The following is a 22,540-nucleotide window of genomic DNA, read 5'->3' on the forward strand; positions in this document are numbered from 1 at the left end:
GTGGACAAAAACTAAGTGAAGGTTAATAGGTTTTTGTAGGTCACTAGGAACCATTATAATCCTAGCAAAGAGTCACTAAAGCACAATAAAGCTCGGTGTCAAATTACCCTCTGAACGAGATTGTTAAGCACATCGGAAGGAACTGTTCTTAGACCGGAACTCTTCCATGTCAAACATTTCCCAATGGTGACGCAGCAGCTTTGATGTTAATGACGTCACTACTTTTCATTCAATAGGATGTTGTGGAAGAACATGAACAATAAAGTGAATTAAAAAAAAAATGTTGCTTAGTATGCAATGGGACAAGGAGGAAAGTCTCCTACAAAGAAATGGCACAATGGCTCGCTTTTAAGTCAAAATGTTTATGTGACAGACAGCTCTTAAGCCTCCAGATTGTAAGAATAATTCAAGTTTTCATGTGAAATGTTCTGTTAGTACCTACATGGATATGATGTAAGCAGTTAGATTATAAATATTATCAGCATTGCTAAGATCTAAATGACTGCATTTATAGCTCCTACACAGAGGGCTGCCGTCGGGACTGTGACAGCAATGAAGACCCAACATACTCATTAGGTCATTAATCACCATTTCCTAATTGGGTTTAATTTGACTACTGCTCATTAGAGTTATAAACCAACACTCTCATTTAGTTGTGATTATAATTCAATAGCCAAACTTTTACGCTACAATGAACAAATTAATAGCTAAAGATAATTTTGGTCTTAAAAATATCATGTAAGATTTCTGCTTTAATGAACTGTACATACAGAATGTGCTTTGTGATGATTCCTTAAAAATACTCATGAATTTTTTCTGTTCTTATTAATTAAAAAGCAACCTTTAAGCCTTTATATAAAGTTTGTGAACACCTTGCAAGAAAAGTTCCTTGTATAGTCTCCTTCCCCTACAGCCAGGTCACAACGGTGAATAAAACAGTATGACAGCTAAATTGCCGCCCTACTCCGTAGAAAGCTTTCCTCCCTCCCTCTCTTTATTCTTCTTTATGATGGTTTAGCTGTTATGCACATGATCACACATGCACGCAGAGGTCACAGACAACCTCAGGCATCACTCCCTAGGTGTCATCCACTGACTTTTTGAGCCAGAGTCTCTCACTACCCTGGAACTCACCAATTAGGTCAGTGAGCCTCGGGGATGTCCAGTCCCTGCCTCACCAGCGCTGCACTGCAAGAACACCAGCAAATCCAACTTTTTCTTACTGTGAGTTCTAGGAAAACATTTAGATCTTTCTGCTTGCAAAAAAAGCACTCTCCTGATGGATCCATCTCACCAGCTCCCTGCTTCAGTCTTAAGACAAAGTCTTGCTTTGTAGCCCATGATGTTCTGGAACTCCTTACTCTCCTGTGGCTAGGATTACTGACCTGCACAGCCAGGTGTGGCTCAATATATTATGTTTAAGAGCCTTATAGTAAATTCCTTCACTTCTTGAGCATGCATTCGACTTGTGTTCTCAAAACGTGGGACTATTTCTGGGTCATTCTAATAAGAGCAAAATGCTAGTTGAAAAGAGAACAACCAGGAAAACAACAACAACAAAACAAACAAACAAAAAACAAACAAACAAAAACCACAGGCAGTTTGCTATAATTGATCTGGCATGGTAGGACAACCATGTACACTGGACTGAGAGGCAAGGGCTTCCAGCCCATCTCACAAACCTCGCTGCCAATGAAGAGTCATGCTAAATGCCTGATTCTCTTAAAGAGGAGAATAATGGCTCTGACTTCTGCAAGGTTGTTTATGAAAGTCTACCACAGTGCCTGGCATATAAGTTCAAAAACAGTTGCAACTATTCTTTTTCCTCTTTATATAAAATACTGAGGGTTTTTTAGCCACAGCAATTAAAAATTAATTTTGAGGAGCTGGATAGATGGCTTAGTGGTTAAGAACACTTGCTGCCCTTGCAGCTAGGAACCCAGGTATGGTTCCTAGCACCCACATGAGGTGGCTCACAAATGCCTGTAACTCCAATTCTGGTGGAGCCAATTGACAGGCCTTCTAGGCTCTAGAGGCACTTGAAGGCATTTGGTACACATAAATTCACTCAGGCACATATACATATAAAATAAATCTTAAAAAACAAGTTTAAATAAACATAACTTGCACATATACAACTTAAGTACAGATTTAATCTTGTGGTTATCCATGCAATACCATATTTTCAGCAACTTCCTCAAACAAGAACTTCCCATCAGCTAGACACTGGTTTTCCTGAAAAATCTTATACTGACTAAGCAGAGGAATCTTCTTTTATAAATGTGGGGGATAGACCTATTTTGTGTCACACTCTGGGTGTATAACCCAGCTCACCAATCTATAATATCATTTTTACCACTTAGATTAATAAAAGCTTTTTTTCCTATAAATTTGAAGCTTAGCCAATGAGGTATGCTGATCTCTAGCCAGAATATGATGGATGAAGAATATGAATTTGTCTTGAGGTCTCTCTGGGTTCCAAAGACAGAGTCTTTTAAAGTCTTCTGAATTTGACTACAAACCCTCTAAAGAACACCACATTGGTCCCCATAGTGGTGTCTGTACATACATATTCAGCCCCTTCCACCAATTCAACTGCAAAGCCCTATTCAGCCAGTGTTCACAATGCATGGAAAAGGTCAAAGCTTGTGCAGCTTATACTCTGGTTTGAGCTACTCTACCTATCTACCACCCTACTCCTCAAAATTGCTCTATGAAGTTCAAAGCCTGTGCTAGCAATGCATCTCCATTGAAAATATTTGCTGAGGCTCAAAATAGTGAAGAGTGGTACAAGTCATTGCTAGAAGAGAAATCATTCCCCCAAATACCTCCTTTACCTAAAGCAAATACAGCAAGTGCGTTTAACTGCAGAATAGGGGCTTCTCTGAGATGACGGAAGTCCCATTCAGGGCATGATGTGAAACTGTCTATAGAGTTTACAAATTTAAGAGCATCAAACAGTTCAGAAAAAATCAGGTGCAGTTATTAAACCCAAGTATCGTGATACACACCCACACCCAAATCCTTCTATCAGCAGCAACTCCTGAGAAACCTGGGCTCTGTGTTTGTCTGCATGCAGGAACTGAATGAAGGGGGCTAAAGTCAGGCAGGAAGCAGCTCCCAGGAAGGCTTGGCATTTGCCTACAGCAAATGCTAAAATGTTGAGCACCATCATGGGAGCATTTGAAATGAGCTGAAATTAAATTACTGAGAGAAATGAACGCAACATGACTGCTGCTGTTGCAGTTTTTTGCAGGCTAATTTACAGTTTATATGCATAATTATAAAAGTCCACTTGTATTTCTAACTTTCTGCTGTTTGTACCTTGTCCTTCTGGAGTTTCACCAAAGGGGTTCACTTCCACCTGAGTAGCGTCAATCTTCAGGAAGAGATGATACAGCTTTTTAATCTGGTCGGCTGCCTAAGTGTTCAAGAGAGATGGAATTACACCCAAGCAATACAAAAAAGTTTATTTTGTTCCATTAACAGAATCTTAAAATTAGAAAATTATGTCTTTATTTTCAGTTAGGTTTTCTGAAGGGAAAAATTGAAAAACATAATTATTTTAATTTCCATTGCTATTCATTAGAAGAGATTGCTCAACTCTCCTCCAGACACTAAGAGAGACCATTATTAAGAAAACAAAATATTTTCTATGCAGGCTAAAAGTGCCATTAATCCTTTTGTGAATTATCATGTCCCTGTTAGTCACGTTAGACTGCAGTATAAGCTACAATCACTAATACAAACAGGCCCCATTTAAGTTAAAAGGTAAACAGGCTTTTGAGAGTTTTTAATGACAAGGTTTTCCTTATTATGCTGGAATAAAATGGTTATTATATTCATCAATCCAAGCCTGCAAAGCAATTCCTGAGTGTCTGCTGGAAACTGTGAGACAGAAAGATGAAAGTCTCCAACAGAGAGAGCAGCCACAGAACCATGCGGTTCCCACTTGACGCAGAGGGTCCCAGAGGCAAAGACCACGGAGAGCATGCATATGCAGTCCCTCTAATGTCACCATGGCTTCGCTTCACCCACTCGTTCTTCTCAGCTCACGGGTCCTCACTGCTCACATCAGGGCAGGCTGGTTTATAGCACGTGGTGGAGAGCACATGTGGGAGTCATCACACCTCCAGGCAGTCCACACTTACAGCAAATAGGGTAAGCCTGTGCAGCTGTGGTTGCATACAGGGTGGCACTCATCCTTGGCTGTTTTACTTCCCATTGCCATGCATGTCCACCAAGCCAGCCCAGCAGTATGTACCATCAGAGCCATGTGGCCCTGCCCCTTTGCATCTGACACCTGTAGGGCTTCTTTCCAGGTTGCTGGGCCAGCTCTGTCCTGTCAAGGGATCGAGGTCATGGGAAGAACAGGGTAGAAGAAAGGGGCCCCTCTACTCCTTCAGTCTTAACTTTCTCAGTTCTTACAGTACCTATGAATGAAATCCCGAAATGTAAACTCATACTAGGGTCAGTATTGAAAGCTAGCCCATGTTTGACGAAAGCATTTCTATAAATCTCATACTATCTGAATCTTATTTCAGGCCTTTGTGAAAATTTTCTTAAATCCTGGTTGAAATCTGAGGTACATAAATAAATGAATGCATCCAATGTGTAAGGCTAAAAGGTTTTGTTTTGGTTTTTTGTTTGTTTGTTTGTTTTTCAGTCAGGGATACAAGATGTTTCCCAGACTCTCAACTTACTTTGCAAACTCAAACTCATGGCCCCTCTGCTTCATCCACCCTAGGCAGTAGGGCTGCCAGCATTTGCTATTGTACTAGACCAAGACAGAATCTTTTCACTATGAAATATTTTATGAGTAGGTAACAGATATAAATTTTATAAAGCTCCTCAGTATGTCAGGGTTCCTCATGATTCTATTTCCCAACCACAGCTTTGCAGATCTTCTGAGGCAGACACCAACAGCTTCTGTTTTGTCTGAGATACACTCTATGCACATGCTAAGATGCACACTTCCCATCTTCACAAAACAACAAATGCCTCTATCCTTATTAATAGAAACTTTCACTGCCAGGATAAATAGGACATTCTTTTAATTGTCAGATCATATTTTATTGTGTGGCTATACTACCATTCATTACATTCATCACTTAAATAATGACCATATGGATTGTTTCTAATAGCTTCATTTAGTTAAAATATCATTTTTCTTGTCTCTGTAATACATGTGACCAGGTTTTATAGGGTAAGTCCCCACAGCAGTGGCAGAATTGATAGAAACATTTCATTTATTGTTTATTGTATATGTGTATGATTATGTGTATGTGTTTGCGGGTTTGTGGCTATATGCAAATGTGTGTATATGACTGAGGTGTTATGCATATGATTGGCATGTGGAGTCCTTGGGTACTTTTCCTCTAAACTATCCATTTGGGGTTTTTTTTGAGACAGGATCTCGCACTGGCCTGGAGACTCATCAAGTTGTCTAGGCTGAGTAGTCAGCGAGATCCACAGATCTGCTGTGTCTACCTTCCCAGCATTGGGATTGAACTCAGGGCCTTGTGCTTGCTAAAGCACTAAAATCTCCCCACATCCCTGAAAGCATTTTAAATCTGAATGATTCTACTCAAGTGCTCCAGGAACTACCCTATACTCCCACAAGCCAGTCCAGAAAGACTTTCCACTCACCACCATTCAGCTTCTGCACCATGCTGATGCAGTGCTGACAAGACAAGTGAGAGCAGGTATTGTGCATGTAGTGTTAATGAAAATCTCATATTGTGAATGAGTCTGAGCATCATTCTAGCTCCTAAGATACGTTTGTATTTTCTTTTCTATGGATTTTGTATATTCACCTGTTGAGATTTGGATTTTTTTTTTTTAATCAGGAACTTAAAGGAAGTATTTTTATGTGAATAAAATTTGCTCTTTATCCCATATAAATTGCAAATGTGTTTCTCCTGTAACATTCATCTTTCAGCCATGTTTGTGTTACTCCTGCCACATGGGAATCTAAGGTCAATCACATCACTCATGTCTCATGGCTTCTGGCTTTTTGACAAACTTTCAAAAGGCCAATCTCATTTTGGAAACAGTCTAAAAGATCTCTCACAATTTTTTCTTTTGGTTTACTTTATTATTTCCTAGTTTCAATGTTGACACTTTTTAAAGCTCACTAAACTATATTAAATTACAAAGCCAGTCAACCACAAATTATGGACTGTGGGGACCCGAGGAAGCCCCAAGGCCATGGCAGAGCCATGTCAAGGACTGCAGGGCTTCAGACCCATGGGATTTGGTCCACGAGCTAATTTTGCCAGTGTATACACAGAGCATCAGCACACCTTCTCCAGCATCACAGCTTCCTCAGGGATGTTTACAGCCAGAGTGTGGTCTCTATAGTGGCCTCCTACAACAGAGGCTGTTATAAAATCAATGAGTGAGTTTCTGGCTTGTTGTGGGGTTTTTGCTTGGTTGGTGTCTTCTATCAGAGCAAAGCTCAGCCCACCCAAAACTGTTTATTTCATGTGTGTCTGAGTATCTAGGACCAAACTGTGCAAGGTATGGCAATTGAGTATCTTTTGGGGTTTGGGCTTTGTTTTTGAGGTTGGATCCTATTATATTGCTGGAGTTGGTCTTGTATCCATGAATGATCTCAGGGAACTGTGACTCAGCCTCTCAGGTAGTTGGGAATATGTACATGTGACTCCATGTCTGGCTTTTGAATGGTCACTAGACAGTTGTGGTATAGCTGCACGTGTGTATGTGGGAGAGCCCTACTTACCTAGACCCTGTGCCATCCACTTCTGCAGCCACTGCCTAGTTAACACGTAATACGTGATTTAACGAGCAGTTCATCAGTAAGAACAAAGTACCCAAAAGAAAGAACTTTAGGTACATAAATAAGATTTAATGCAACCATTTCAAAACACTGGTAAAATATACAGAATCCAGATTTTACCAAGGCAACCACTGCCAGATGTACTTGCAGTCCCTCAGCTTGGGATCATCTCTTCATTGCAGGACCAGTGACCTAAGACTGTTTCTCTGTTTGCTTTCTCACATGCTTCCTCTGCGTATGGCGCCCTGCACCAATCCTCATGCCTTATGGCAGCGTCCTGAATCAGAGACTCCTGTTTTTACACATGATACAAACATCTACGCTGAGCTCATGGGCCATCCATCCTTCCTACTGTGCTAACAAACTGGGTACCCCTCAATAAATTCCAAGCCATCCACACCTCATTCCTTCTCATTGTCCCTCTCTCTTCCCGCTTCCTCCTTCCCCAGTGCATGTATTCTGGGCCTGCAGAACGACCTCAACTAGGCCATGAGAACAATGACTATCTTTCAGTACTTTGGACACAGCCTAGAAAAGCAACATGCAATTAGTGCTTGCTCAGTGAGCAAATAGTCAAACCTATGAAGATGCCAGCCTGCCAGCGACACATACGACCCTGTCTTAAAGTTTTTATTCTTTCTTTCCTTTCCTTGGCAACTTGGCTCCTTGGTAACCCCAAGAAGCTGCATATTCACCTTTCCTTCTCTGCATAGCACATTCAGAAAGTGTTTGGGGCACTGGGGAAACATAATTATGCAATTTGAGAGCTATAAATAACCCTTAATTTTTCTATACATATGGAGGTGGCAAGGGTGTCTTAGGATATATTTAATATTATTTAATATTGTTATCATCTGTAAAGCTCTCTACTGTGCTCATAAGCTGAGCGTTCCAACAATGGGTGGACAGCTTTTACCTCCTCTAGGTTTATTCTGCTCCCACATTCTGACACCTATTGTTGATATCCTAGAAGCAGTCAATGTAGACAGCCTAGACATCTGATTTCATTTAACCTTTCAGATGCCAAATGCTTCAGGAGCACATAATATACATATGTGGTGTACTGTGCCATGAGCCGTGACAGCACAGCAGTGAGCCATGTACCTCTTATGATGGGGATTGGGATCTAGCAAAGGAGACTATAGAAAAACAGAAGAAAGGCACACATGCAGGGCAGAGTATGTGCACAGGTGACTGAATACACTTGGAATCGAATGTGGGGCCAAATAACTGTAACATCACGACTTCATAAGAGACTGGCTTTCAGGGATCAACATCTCCATATGAGTAGCCTTTAAATATATCTTTTAAAATGGCAAATGCAGTCAGCAACCTCATTCTCACAACATGAAACTAACCACTACAGCACAGAGCCCAAGACTGGTCTAGCATCTTCCTTTGAACAGACTGCCTCTAGAGCACCTCTCTGCCAGTCTCAGAAAGGACAATTCTTTCCTCTAGTTGTCTGCTGAATGCTGGCTGTTTTGTCTCTTCCTGGGGCTTAGTCCAGGAGGGCCTGTCATCTTCTACCATCACTGTGAATCCTTTCCTCTTCGATAGTCTTTACCCCCATTTCCTAACGAGTGCTGTCTCCCCTTCCTTAAAAACTTCTGAAGTCTTGTTCCACTTTATCCTTCTCTGACTGACTGCCACCACCACACTTCCAGAGACAGCATTAAAATCTAAGAGTTGAAAGAAATCAGTGAAAACAAAAACAAAAAACAAAAAACTGTTCCCAAGCTAAATAAGAGCTGTAGGTCTCTTGTCCAAAGGTCCAACTAACCACAGGCAGAACTACTATTGCAGGGCTGGTGGGATGACACAGTGGCAAAGGTTCTTCCTGCCAAACCCGGTGACTTGACCTCAATCCCCAGAACCCACATGGTGGAAAGAGAAACAACTCCAGCAAGTTGTCTTCTGATCATGAGCACCATGGCACATGCATTCCTACACACATATACATTCAAACACACAAACAAATACTAAAAAAAAAAAAAAAAAACCAAAACATTCTAAATGAATATTAAATCTTCATTTAAAAAGGCCTGAACACCTAGGTCTTTTTTCTTGCTATAATTCCCCAAGCAATAAAATATAACAACTGTTTACTGAACATTGATATTTGTAGGGGGTATAAGATACCTGGGTGAGAATGTGTGTCAGTTATATACAAGCAAACACTATGCCATTTTCTAAAAGGAAGCTGGAGATGAACTAGATGTCTGTAATCTCGGGAATACTGATGGCAATCCTTCACGGGTACTGTGGGAACTTACTGTGTAGTCATTGGGCAGCTCCAGGCCAGTGAATGCATACAGAGTTACTAAGGAAGCCTCTTGGGGTTAAAGAGGGAAAGGGCAGGAAAACAGGTAGCAAAGATCTTCTGATTTAGCTGTGGGATGAAGCTTGCCTGTGCCATGGTTCAGACCAAAGGCAGAACCGGATGTTCATGACAGTTTCCGCCCCCCAAAAGCTTGGAGTACCATTTTTTGTCCTCAAAGTCAAAAGATATGACTACTAAGTTGGTTATATTTTTAATTGTTCTGAGTGAAACATTGCCTTCATGCCATCAATATTCATTTCAAATACCCATAGCAATTCAAGTGATATGCATTTTTAATAAACACAATGAGAATCTTCCTTGGTTGAGGGGCTGAGGAGTAAATCCAGGGTCTTACATGTGCATGGCAAGCATCCTACCACTGAGCTACAACCCCAGCAGAGGAATTCATCTTTAATGGCGTACTGTCAACAACTGTTCTCACACAGCACTGAACTGAATCTCTGCTATATACTTCTCAGCTAGTAGTCATTATTCCCATTGTATAGATACTGGAAATAAATTCCTAACAGAATGAACTTGCATATGCCAAGCAGCACAAGCAATGCTTAAGAAAAATTTCAGAGTTTTTAAAATTTAAAAATTAAAGGTCTGGAGGCATAGTTTAGTGATCAGAATTTTTGCCTGCACAAAGCCTCTAGTTAGATTCCCAGCATCTATCAAGTGTGCTGGTATATGCCTGTAATCCCAGGGCTCATGAGGTGGAACCAAGAGGCTCATAAATTCAAGACCAGCCTAAGATACATGAGACCCTGTCTCAAAATCACAGTAACAAGATCTCTCCAAACAGCATGAAGTTTATGTACCTACTTGCAAAATACATACAAAACTTTATCACATACATATATATCTGTTTATATAATTATCATAAATTTGTACAACAAATCTGCATCATAAATTTGTATACACATATACAATCATCTATATATATACATATATAGATATATACACACACATTATAAACCTGTCGCACGCACACACACACACCCTCATATATATGTATTCACATATATCTCTTAACATACATATGTATGCATGAACACACATTATATACACACACCCATATATACACATTATAAAATTACAAACACACACAAATAACTCCATCACATATAGATACATACATCTCTATCATATATATACCTCTACCACATGCAAACATACATACATACACATTTCTATCATATATATACATACACACCCATCTCTATCAGATACATATACATACATCGTAAAAATCACCTCTTAGAATGGCAGGAAATATTTTCTTGACCATAAACAATTTGGGGAAAGATTCAGACACAACCATCTTGTTTTCTGTCAGTCACAAACATCAACGGCAATTAAACAAGTTCCTGCAATATTTTCTAAAACAAGGCAAACACGCTGTCGCTAAACAGCTCTGTACCTGGTGTTTCAAAGGCCCAAGGAAGCCTAGATTTTCTGCCATCCGCTGGGCCTGGCTGTCCTTTATCCCTTCAAAAATGTCAATCTGCTCCTAGTAGAAATATATCAAATGAACAAAATTCAGAAGTCAAGTATGAAGATTTAAACCTCAAAGCAAACGTTTAGTATTTACTGGCAAATGAGTAATTAAAGTGTGGCACCCTTCCATAAAGCTCTGAGCAGGGCTACTGCGGCTGCCTATAGGCTACATTTTAATTAGCAGGCCATCTATGAAACAGCCCTTCCAAAAACTATATAATTCTTCAAGGTGGCATGCTGACAAGATGATCTGATGCCAGTTTTCACTTTTAATTACTACACAGATGGCATTGATGAATATTTAGTCAGTTAATTTTTGTGACATCTTTTGGAAGGCATCCAAAGAAAGGCTTTGCTGTCTAATATTGCTATTAAGTTTGGAGTTGTCATATACAGGTTAAATATTATCTTATGACTTGAGTACTTTATTCATATGAAAGTTATTAATAATACCTTCACACTCTACAAAGAGCTGTTCTGTCAAAAACAATGAATGCTGTTCATGTGCATTAGTTCATGCATTATGTTAGCAAATGGGATTGTTTTAGATAATGTTAATTTTGAAAATGGCTAGACATTATGAGTAAGCCCATGTATAAAGCTTCAATTAAACTTTCAAAGCAGTTAATCTATCTATGTAACACTGATGAGAATATTTTTAAAACAATCACTGAAGTGTGGGTACAGTATATAGAAAAGCAGATTCAGAAAATATGATTCTTCCCCTACTTAAGGGGAAACAAAACAATTTTTAAAGGAAATAATATTTCTTGTAGAAAATTTTAATGGAATTAGACATTAAGAACCCACATTAAAAACTAAGTTCATGGTTCTAAATGTTCAGTTGATAAGAATAGCACCTGAACATTTCTTCCTATTAATCCACTTAATCCTTGTGATGCTGGAGTAGAAACCACTACATTATCATTACTTACTTTAAAAACTGAAGCTTAAGGTTTGTGATAGACTCACCACCTATTTGGATCTGACTACAGATCTCTCTGAAACCAATCTTAGTGTGACGATTTTAAGGATATGGACCTCTGAATGCCTGTTTTTCCCTGGACAGTCTGTAAAGTTTAGTATCCACTGTCAACTTGATAGGGTCTAGATTACAGAAGAGGTAAGTCTCTGGGCATGCTTGTGAGGGCATGCCTAGGCTAAATATATTGAGGAGCAAAGACCCACCCTGAGTGTGAATGGTATCATTTCATGGTTCAGGGTCTTAAGAGGTAGAAGAGAAGACTAAGCACCAGCATCATCTCCCTCTGCTTCCTGACTGTGGGTTCAGTGTGCCCAGCTGTCCCCCACTCCTGTTGCCTTCCCCACAATGGTTGACTGTATCCTCAAACTACAGGCCAAAATAAACCATCCCTTAAGTTACTTTGTCAAGATTTTTTTTTTCACAGCAAGAAAAGAAACTAATACAGAGACTCTCCCCCTGGCAGTAGGATCAGAATCCATCCCTGGTGCATGAGCAGGCTCTTTAGAGCCCACTACCTATGATGGGACACCTCACGCAGCCTTGCAGGAGGAAAGGCATGGACTTGCTCTTCTGTATGTGCTTAGCCATGGGAGGCCTTGCCTTCTTGTGGGGGGAATAAGAGGTGGGTTGGGATGGGGAGGCTGAGGCGGGTGGCAGGAGGAGGGAAGAGGGGGATCTTTGATTGATGTGTAAAATGAATGAAAAAATTTTTTAATACAGAGACTCACCCACATCCAGTTATATAAGAGATAGTGTCTGCAGCCTTGGTGCAGGGGGAGGGGCTTGAACCTGCCTCAGCTGAGTGTGCCAGGCTCTGTTGACTCTCCATGGCAATTCTTGCCTTGGAGGAAGTAGGAATCGTGGATGGATTAGGGGAAAGGCTGGGGAGTGGGAGGAGGGAGCAGAGGGGGAACTTTGGTTGGTATGTAAAGGGAATAGAAAATTTCTTAATAATAAAAAAAGAAGAAGAAAAGCAACTACTATGACACTAAAAGAGAGAGAGAGAGAGAGAGAGAGAGAGAGAGAGAGAGAGAGAGAGAGAGAGAGAGAGAGAGATGGTGTCTGGACCATGCCCATGGCTAAAGGCACCAACCATGCAGACATGGGCACAGCAGTGTTCTCCTGTTGTTAACTTTTGGGTCAGATTGGACAGAAAAATGATGCAGAAAGACAAAGCAGGGAGGAAGGAGAAGAAAGAGAGGGGTCAGGGAAAAAGAAAAGTCTTTCGAATACTGGACATTTCAATTCTGCGGGACTAGCAAACTGTTTCCAGTTAGACTCATTATCCTCACCTCACATGATATCCACAGGTCCACTGCTCCCTGCCTGCCTCAGGCTCCTCATCAGAATGCTGAGCAGTTACTACCCCAACACGCACTTAACGTGACCAGCTAATCAAACATACCTTAAAGATGAGTTCTGGGTTGTTAGCCGCCACTTCTTCAATATCAACGCCTCCCTGGGGGCTGCCCACTATTACGGGACCATTGTAGGACCGGTCCATCAGAATGGCCAAGTAGGTTTCTCGAGAAATGTCCAGGGCTTCAGCAACCATCACCTTGTGCATAAATGGAAAGTGAGCTAAGTTGGCATCAAACAGATGTGAGCTTGGAAATCTCTACCCACAGAAGGCAAACGGCATCGTTTCCAGGTTCCTGACAGGCAGTGAGTCAGTGTCCAGAGGTCTGAGGCTTCTACATAGGTGCACGGGCGTCCTGTCACCTTTAACTGATCTGGTTAAAGTGCTCAAATGACGGGGATCTGGTTGGCCTCAGGAAGCCTTCCCACTCTCATCTTCGTTTTTCTTTCCGGTGAATCGCTGTCACTTGAGGAAAACTCTAGGGACACAGGTGTTCTAATCAGACACATTAAGAGTGCATATATTATTACATCGGCTCTTCTCCGATGACAATGGCAGAAAGCCAGGTTTGACTATCAAAGAAGAGATTTTTCTTACAGTATATAGACGCTGTATATATTCATAAATTTTCTGTATTTTATTCCATTTTGTACTCTCTATTTATAAACATAATATTTGTTCATTTAAAATAATGCAGTCACTGAGACTGATGGCACAGGCCTGTAATCTGAACTCTGAGGTGGCTGAGACAGGAGGATACAGATTTGATTTTGAGGCTAGTCTGGGCATCTATGACCATTGCTTTAAAAAAAAAAGTAGGAGGAGGGTGCCTTGGTGCTCAATGATAGAGTACTTGCCTAGCATGAAGAGTTCAATCCTCAGTGCCAAAACAGAAAAAGAAAAAAAGCAAGAGCCAAGGTACAGAACAGTCATAGAGAACCTGCTCCATGCTTAGCAGGTATAAGGTCCTGGGCTCAAACTTCAGCAATAATAAATAATGATGATGACTAAAAAAACACTACAAAGCATATAAATTGAAAATCAAATGCAGCCTCCTGCAGCATAGCCCCCTTATATCCAGATGCCTTGGCCCCAACTTGCAAAATGCTCCTGTGACCCCCTTGACTGTCTGTAGTACTTAGAATGAGGTGCTCCTTCCCCTGGGAGGATATGACATCACTTGTCAGGACCAATCGGAGGCAAGTGGGGTGGAGAGAGTGCATTCCCTGGTCACTTCCTCACCAAGTATCCTTTTGTTCTAAACAGTTTCAACAAATTCGAGAAAAACTCTTATGAGCTAAGTCCGTTTCATTTTTTATCTGTAAGTGCTTCAGCAATGGGATCAATTCTCACATGGCATCATGTCATGCACATTAGAATGCCTTGCTTTTGTTTCTGAAATTTTTTTATTTTTGAGACCTGGCCTGGAACTCACTACAAAACCAAGGATGACCTAGTTCTTAAGTGCTGAGATTATAGACATTTGACAGGCTTAAGCAGTGTGGGGGAATCAAACCCAGGGCTCTATGCATACTAGGCAAGCATTCTATCAACTAAGCTATAGACCCTGCCCTGTTTTAAAACTTTTTGACCCTACAAGTTGGATGCTTTTCTAAGTGTTTTCTCTTTCCACCTTGACTATACAACACTTATATGTTAATATTTACTTAACCATATGCATGTGGCATTTACATGGACAATTTTCAAAGCTAAAATGCTGCCCTAGTCACTACTTTTGTATATGTGTCTCTGCTCATTTGTTTTATTCCCTGTAAAAGTATAAAATATTTAAGATTTCAATTAGTACTGTCAACTTGCACTTGAGAAAGAGTTGTCTCAACTTAGCGAAATCCAACAGGAATGGTGGAAATGTCTTGGCTGAAGTTTTGAAGAGCATAAACACACACATAAATAATCAATAATAGACTTGAAGATAATCTTAAAAAACAAAATCATACCACCTTTCCTAAAAGTAGTATAGTACCAGGTTTCATTTTTAAAGTTATATACTAAAAGGCATTATATTTTTGCTACGCAGATGGCCCTAAAAAGTTTTATTAATATAATATAAACTTTAAAAGCTCTAATGGAAAGATACGAAACTCCTTTTCAAGCTTTTATTGAATTTACCACCAATTTAAAACAAAATACTAGGACAAGAAATGTGGCTCAGTGGTACAGCACACACTCAATACATGAGGCCCTTCATACAACTCCCACGACCTGACATCTTCTCCTAATTCCCACAAAAGAGCCATCCCTTGGATGCTGCTAGTGTCAGGACTATCACAGACCCAGCCTGATTTCAAGCTGCCTGTTCTTTGACAAAAAGTCCAACCACCTGTCCACAGCTCTCCTCCTGGCCTTCAGGATGCCGAGATTCACTTTGGGAGAAGGGGCTGACCACTGCAAACTGAAGCATTTAATTCTAGTGTTTCCTTCTCAATATGATGATAATGTGCAGCTTTCAGAAGTAATATGAAATTCACCTTTATAAACATCAAAACACTTTAAGAAATTAAAACAATTATGCCTTCTAAAGATTTCTCTAGAAGGACAGAGGGTTTTTTTGGTTTTTTTGTTTGTTTGTTTTTTTTGGTTTTCCGAGACAGGGTTTCTCTGTGTAGCTTTGTGCCTTTCCTGGATCTCACTCTGTAGACCAGGTTGGCCTCGAACTCACAGAGATCCGCCTTGCTCTGCCTCCCGAGTGCTGGGATTAAAGGCGTGCAACACCACCACCCGGCCAGAGAGATGTTTTACGAAATTTGGTAGGGACAAAATACAGAGCCCCTGGGCCACAGGGTTTCTCTGCAGACATCTACCAAACATCAGCAGAAGTAATACCATCAGCAACAACATGTTGGACATGTGAACTTAAATGAACACATGAAATTAAAAGTCCAATCCCAGTAATAATTGCTAGTGAAAGGAAGGAGGAAACATTAGGTGCTAATCTAGAAGACAAACCACATCCCAGGCCTCTATGTAACTGTGAGAGCAGAATCAAGGCAGAGCTCACAAGAGAGTGTTGTCTTATGGACACTGAGGTTTAACAAAGCAAACACTGATTCCCCACAAACTAATAGAGCGGTTTAACACAATTTCTATTGAAAACTCAGCAGGAGATTTTTTGTCTATCAACTAAGACAAGATTATTCTAAGAAGTGTATGCTTGGAACAAGAACAGGATAAACTGCACTGAAGAAAGTGAGACGATCTGGTACCCACAACCTAAGAACTTATTACATCGTTACAGCAGTTCAGTAGCAGAGGCAGGTGACCTACAAGAACACAGCCAGCTAATTTCTAACAAAGGCACAAAAGTAGTACAATAAAGGGTACAGGTACAAGTGAACACCCACAAGGAAAAACAAAAGCAAAACAAAACCCACCAGCCTTAGTCTGTCCCCTTCAAAAGAAACTGACCCAAAACCAGCCCACAAAACATAAAAATAAAAACCATTACGAAGTTAACAAAGAACCTTGTTCTTAGACTGTATACCAGGAGTCCAGTCCACAGACCAGCATGATAGTTTGGATTCCATCAAAACTAACTATTTTTGTTCCACAAAAAGCTCTGCTAAAGTGAGTATGCGAAGGACAGCAGCAGAACCTGCTAACACAGGGCATATGCAACAAGCCTAGGCTGACCCCGCCATCCTCGCCATGCCAGCCCCTTAGGAGACTGCTGGACTCTGCACTGTGACTAGTCATCCTGCCTAGTGCTCTGACAATGAGCACAGCCTTCAAGGAGAGCCTACAAAGGGCAAACAGGCAAACGAGAAGGTGTCTAACATGCACGAGCACGGCATATGCATTTTTAAATCAGGATGAAATAGCACTACACATTTACAAAAATGACTAAAGTTTTAAGCAATGACACTACCAAGTGCTGGCCAGAATATGGAGGACCCCAGTTGTCTGTATGCTGCAGATGGCAATGTAATGCCATCAATTTGCCAAATATTTGGCAGTTTCTAAAATAAAACAAAAGAAAATCAACTGATCATACAATCACATAATTCAAAATCTATCCCCCAAATAAAGATTCTATCTACACTAAAATCTGTTTATTAATGTATTTGTATGAGCCCAACCTGAAACAATCAAAGTATCTACCAATAAATGATGACTTAAGAAATTGTGGAATATGTATATTAGAATACTATCTAGCAATGAAAAAGATAAGTCTCCATGAATCTCCAAAAAATTATGACAAATGGGGGATAAAAGCTCATTTCAAAGGTTTCATTTCTACAACACTCTAGACAGTTTGTGTCCCTCAACATTCATGTATTATAACCTCATGTCCACAGAGATGCTATTTAGAGACAGGCCTCTGACAGGTAAACAGATCATGAGGGAGAAGCACCCAGGGATGGGGTTTGTGCCCTTTTAAATGGTAACTCAGAGCTCCCTCTCTCTTCCAACTATGTAGGAACACAACATAAATCTGAGCCTCTCCTCACCATGCACTAAAGCTGACAGAGACTTTACTTAGACTTTCCATTCTTCAGATGGTGAGAAATGAATTTCACTTATGTACAACTCACCCAGGTTATGGTAATCTTTTACACCAGTCTGTGGACAGAGACACTAGCATGCGATGTTTCCTGTTAGCTAAGACTTTAGCCATGTATTAATTTATTTAAATAATAACACTCCCAAATAGTATGCTATTAGCAACATGAGAGAGCTGGGCAGTGGTGACATATGCCTTTAATCCCAGCACTTGGGAGGCAGAGGCAGAAGCAGGTGGATCTCTGAGTTAGAGTCCAGCTTGGTCTATAGAGCAAGTTCCAGGACAGCCAAGGCTATACAGAGACACCCTGTCTCAAAAAACAAACAAATAAACAAAAACAAAGAGAAAAGAAAAACAGTGAGTCGTGGGGTAGGAAATCCTGGAACATCACTAAATACAACAGAGAAAATGTGCAGGAAACTTCACGGCTATCCTGGGGCCATCTATGGACTCCCTCCAGAAGCCTGTCTTGAAAATGAAAGACACAGTCAGTTGTGACACAGCCTTCCCTTGCATCTCCACTGCCTCGCCATCTATAAAACACTCAAAACAGTCGTCTGTCATTAGGTGTTAGTGAACACTAATCACCCTCACTGACTGAAGACTATGCTCTCAGCAAAAAAGAAGCGACAGAGTCACATGTCCTGACTTGGGCAACAGTCTAGCACTCCACAGTCACTTGCCCTGCATGCTCTGGAGGATCAGAAGTACAGGTCATTTTTGCTGCACAGCAAGTTTGAGGCTAGCCTGAGCTACAAAAGAAAAACATGCTCCCCAAACAAAGGAAGCAGAACAATAGCACCAATATTTGTATCTCGTTACAGAAACATGACAACATACCATGGATATCAGAAAAGGATGAAGCAACACGTGACAGTTCTTTCCAGGTGGTGAGGGAAAAATTATTACTTTCTGACTTTTATTCTATTGTAAATTTTACATGTTATTGAACTATGGAATAAAAATACTTAAAAATAAATTACTCTGGTAGTTTTCTGGCGATGCCTCAATCCTCAAGAACATGCTTATCTACAGCATGTCAGGGACTTAGCTACAAGCCATTTTCTGTAGAATTCTATTATGAGATAGTGCAAATCTGACGAGTAGACGTTTTTATATGCTTTTTACAAGTTTAACACACTCTAATCTAAAATCCCATGTGTCCGCATAAAACAATCCCCTACAAATAAAAGTACTAATTATGCTTTCTGTGGACAAACTTTGAACAAGTTATGCAGGTAAAGGCTCACAATCAGATTTAAAAGGCAAATAAAGTAGAGTTGCAGTCTAAACAAGAACAAATCTATGTGAGTTCTGACAGTCCCTGCACCACCTGAGAGGTGGCTGCATGGGGGAAGATCCACAGTCAGCTTCTGGCCTTGCTCCTTAAAGTCTGAGATGACTTGTTTTTTCAGTAGATGAAGCTAATAACCTATCAGTATCCCAACATCTTACTGTTACTGGAACTGTCTTATGTGAGACCTGGGCGCTAATTTTCCTAACAAGCTTGGCTCTGCAATGAGAATTAACAGGCCACTTAACAAACACTAGCGAAAAGCAGAGGATATTCATTCAATGTGTCACATTGGGAACATAAACACAGATCTAGTGATCCCCATCCCCCAAGCTCATTTTTTGGGTCATGACATGAGTTTAGAGCAAGAGATGTGAGCAGCTACCAAGTGCAGGCACTTTTTCCAGTATCCCTGCAGGGTAGGTACTCTAGCAGGTTCGTGGGCTATGTGAAATCTTCCTGGGAGACCAGCTCCTTGCCAGGCCAGCACCTGGCTTCAGCCTTTCCCTTCTCCCAGCATCATTTGTAAGGGTGTCCCAAATTCTTGAGGTCTGAGAGGCACAGGGAAGGGCATAAATGTCTCCTTAGGAGATCATCTGCTTTCTAGTGCCCCTATTTTGACCAGGATTAACCCTACCATGATTTAATAAGAACAAGCCAGTGACATCTTTCTAAAGCTGTACCAAGAATTTTTCTAAAGTTCTATGGAAACTAAAAATACAACGTATCACTCAGTGCCCCACCCCAAGTACAGCAGAATGACATAGGCTACGAGTCTCTGATGCTATAGCAACAGAGCAGAGCCAAAAAGTGGGGCCCAATTTACTGTTAGGATGGATGGGTCTTTCCAGCCATAGCGACATGTGACACCCAGGGGCTCTGCTCATGAATTCACCTTCTGCAGCACAGGTCTTACATTGTGAACATAGGTCTCTGCCCCCCTCTCCATTTTGCACTAGGGTATGTACAAGAGACAGCTTCCGCTGCTTTACATGTGAAGAGGGATGGGGAGGCTGAAAATGGGCAGTAGGGAGAGAGGCAGGTTCTGGACTTGGCTCCTACATTCATAACTGCACAGCAGAGGCAGGCCACTCTTGTCTGAGCTTTACTTTCTCTGTGTGGGGATGTCTATGTGTCTGTCATGTGTATGCATGTACATGGGTGCATGTGCTGTACACACTTACTGCTAGCCGTCTTCACTAATACTATACTCCTAGCACAGCTAGAGACTTAAAATGGTAGTAGCTTCAAATCACAGCATAAGGTATTCTTAAGGAAAACCACTGCACCAGGCAATTCTAACAGAAAAGACTAAGTTCGGCTGCATGGGAACAGGAAGGGCTTACTGAGTACAAGGCTGCCCTGCCAAGCCTTGTCAGCTTCAAGCAGAATGGATCTGTGCTTTGCATGGAAAACTGCTGCTATGGTCATTCACCTCACTGGCTTTTGGTGAATGCCAATATCCACAGCCCTTTGGGTCTTTCTTCAAAGACACAGCACTCCCTAAATAAAAACAGCACACTGCCAAAGAACAGTGGCTCATTAGATCTGTCAGCGCCAAGTCCAGCTCTCTGTTCTTTTGTTTTAAGTACAGACAAAATGACCAAGAGCATTCTTATTACCTTGTTCACTTTCACACCTTCTTTTGGAGTTTGCTTCGTGGCTAGATTATAACCAATCATCTGTTGAGCCAGCTGTCCCACCACTTTAGGGCTAAGAAAGACAGGAAGGAGAGAACAACAAAGAAAGACAATCAGGCTATATTGCAAATCACTATACAGCAGGGTCCACAGTCTCCAGGGTTACCTTCAGCACCCCACCTCCTCACCTCTACACAACCGAGGGCTACTTCCACCACCTGACCTCCACACACATTCACATTGCCCAAGACTACCCGGCCTCCCAACCTCCTTATAGCCACACTGCCCAGGGTCCACCTCTAGCTGACATCTTCACATTCACATTATCCACAGAATGCATGTCTTTCCATTACATTCTGTGTGTCTAGTGCTGTCACAAAGGCTCTGAGAGCCAAATACAAATAAAGGAATGAGTGAAGGGATGCTGAACTCTGTTACCATCCCCCCCTAAACATATGTGTAAAGAAACAATACTAGATGTGTAACAGATTTAGGTAGAAGGTGAATGGAACACTGATAGTGGGTGATCCGGGAAACGGTAAACCATGAGGGAAAACAAAGACCACAATCAATGAAAAGATTGTTATGGGAAGAGAGCCAAGGGTTGGAGCTGGGGCAGGATGCTAGGAAGATGCTCAGATAAAGGCAGGCATGGACTACCAGAGGCCACACACAAAGACGCCACTGGTCACAGGGAACCACTGAACATTTTTCATGGGAATGACATGATGGAAATGGTATCTCAGTTACAAGTGATTTTATTTCAAACTTAGGATGTAGCTCAGATTGTCTGGGAAAGAGCAAGTACAGTCTTCCTCTGTGAGGGCTACAAAGCCCTCTAATGGAAGAAGGAAGCCCTGGGGCACAGCCAGAGCCCTGCCAATGCCTTCACTTACCCCTCTCCGTACTGGACCCTACCCTGCCCCAGCCCTCCTGCTCAAGAACCCTTTCAGTCATGGACAGGATGGGGCCCCAACCCTCCAGACTTACTCTTTTGTTAAATGAACACCTCCTTTCAAACCGCTATTGAAGACGCCTTTTCCTCTTCCTCCTGCTAAGATCTGGGCTTTTAAAACAATTTCTTTTGCATCTGAAAAAGAAAAATCCAGATAGTGGTTATTTTAAATTTTTTCTTTTCTTCATCTCCTCTTTAAAGGGGCAGGAAAAACAAAAACAGTAATGGTATAAGGACTTCCACATGGACTTAGTAAAAGCACTCCTAAATCAACTTTGAAAATAAGAAATAAGGAACTTCAAAAATTATAACGAAGAGGAAGAAGGAGGAGGAGGAAGTGGAGGAGGAAGGGGAAGAGGAAGAGGAGGAGGAGGAGGAGAAGGAGGAGGAGGAGAAGTAGCTTGTTTACTGAGGACAGTCAAATACACCCCAGCAGCGTAAGCATCTGGTATTCACACATATGGGAAAAGCCAGGCTCAGGTTCCCTTGCTCTTCTGAGTGTGCTATTAAGACACTAAATAAAGCCAGGGAGGCAGTATGAATTTTACTGTGTAATGACACTCCCATGTGGCAGAGGATCTGACTGCCTGTCAGCCTTTGAGATGTCAGAGTCTGGACTGGGTACAGAAAGGGCTTACAGACAAGACACAAGGCTGCCTTTAATAACTGTATTCTTGGAAACCAATAGTTTTCTGAGCAGTTGTTCTATATATTGACAGGGATAGCCAAGAAAGAAGGAAATGAATTAAAACTAAAAGCAAGCAATATTTTTTGTAATATATATATGGGCAAAATGAAAAAAATCTCCTGGGGGGAAAAGGGATTTAGGAATATTTGTTTCTCAGCTCACACAAAGCGAGAATAAACTCTCTGTTGCTGACCTTTTAGACCAGAGTTATAAACGCAAACATGTCTATCTATAGGCCTGGTGGAGAAGTGGGGTGAGAGGTCACAGATGGTAAATGGGGCCTTTAGCAAGCACGAGTTCCCTTTCCCTATTTGGTGGGGAGGGGCATGCCCCAAATCGAATGTGTTTAAAAACCAACCAGCACACATCTCAGGCCACAGCTGGCATTGAGTTTGTGTGCTGTCTTTATTTAAGTTGGAGAACTAAATCATTTCCATTAGGCTGCCATGGTTTTTGGGTTCTGCACCT

General features: G+C 41.2%; 1 protein-coding gene across 2 annotated transcripts in view; it reads right to left on the minus strand.

Annotated features, from left to right (window-relative positions):
* The window catches only part of Suclg2 (succinate-CoA ligase GDP-forming subunit beta), a 267,562-nt gene that overhangs the window by 108,453 nt on the left and 136,569 nt on the right, over window positions 1–22,540 (minus strand). For both annotated transcript variants that reach the window (XM_028855400.2, XM_037203937.1), the window contains 5 exons: window positions 21,420–21,519; window positions 20,412–20,502; window positions 13,019–13,171; window positions 10,552–10,641; window positions 3,325–3,421 (listed from right to left, as the gene is read on the minus strand). In XM_028855400.2, the coding sequence (XP_028711233.1) occupies window positions 3,325–3,421; window positions 10,552–10,641; window positions 13,019–13,171; window positions 20,412–20,502; window positions 21,420–21,519 (531 nt within the window). The remainder of the gene's footprint in view (window positions 1–3,324; window positions 3,422–10,551; window positions 10,642–13,018; window positions 13,172–20,411; window positions 20,503–21,419; window positions 21,520–22,540) is intronic.

Source organism: Peromyscus leucopus, chromosome 3 (assembly GCF_004664715.2).
Source record: "Peromyscus leucopus breed LL Stock chromosome 3, UCI_PerLeu_2.1, whole genome shotgun sequence".
Lineage (NCBI taxonomy): Eukaryota > Metazoa > Chordata > Mammalia > Rodentia > Cricetidae > Peromyscus > Peromyscus leucopus.